Source organism: Neophocaena asiaeorientalis, unplaced genomic scaffold (genome assembly GCF_003031525.2).
Source record: "Neophocaena asiaeorientalis asiaeorientalis breed wild unplaced genomic scaffold, Neophocaena_asiaeorientalis_V1.1 scaffold280, whole genome shotgun sequence".
In the NCBI taxonomy this organism is placed as follows: Eukaryota; Metazoa; Chordata; class Mammalia; order Artiodactyla; family Phocoenidae; genus Neophocaena; species Neophocaena asiaeorientalis.
The window spans coordinates 2,910,403-2,910,774 of record NW_020185321.1 but is presented as its reverse complement, the minus strand read 5'-3'; the positions used below and the strand labels follow the sequence as shown (position 1 = coordinate 2,910,774).

Genomic DNA, 372 nt, shown 5'->3' with positions numbered 1-372 from the left:
CGGGCGGCGGGGGCCGCGGCGGGGCGGCGACCACCGGGAGCGTCCAGCCCGCAGCCAGCACCACGGTGGCCGCCCGCCGCCAACTGCTTGGGCCCGGCCGCAGGGGGCCGCTCATGGCGTGTGGCGGCGCGCGACTTCCGGGCTCAGCTTCTGGTGAGGCTGGAGTTTTCCCCGGGCCTGAGGACGGAGGCCGGCGTCTCGCTGGGTGAACTCCCGGCAAGGTGCGCGCTGGGCGATCGGTGAACCCGGGCTGTTTGGCCTCACCCGCGCCTGCCTGTAAGGGGGAGAAGCAGGCGTGTGCCAGTGCGGTGAAGCTCCGCCTCGAGTGCCGTTGTTCCCAGCCAGGTCACTCTCGCGGGGCAAGGGCTGTCA

At 73.7% G+C, this 372-nt stretch overlaps 1 protein-coding gene across 1 annotated transcript in view; it reads right to left on the bottom strand.

The window, feature by feature from the left end:
* The window catches only part of NUDT19 (nudix hydrolase 19), a 6,879-nt gene extending 6,513 nt beyond the window's left edge, over positions 1 to 366 (bottom strand). The window contains exon 1 of the mRNA XM_024734109.1: positions 6 to 366. Within this exon, the coding sequence (XP_024589877.1) occupies positions 6 to 115 (110 nt within the window). The 5' untranslated portion in view covers positions 116 to 366. The remainder of the gene's footprint in view (positions 1 to 5) is intronic.
* Positions 367 to 372: the final 6 nt, after the last annotated feature.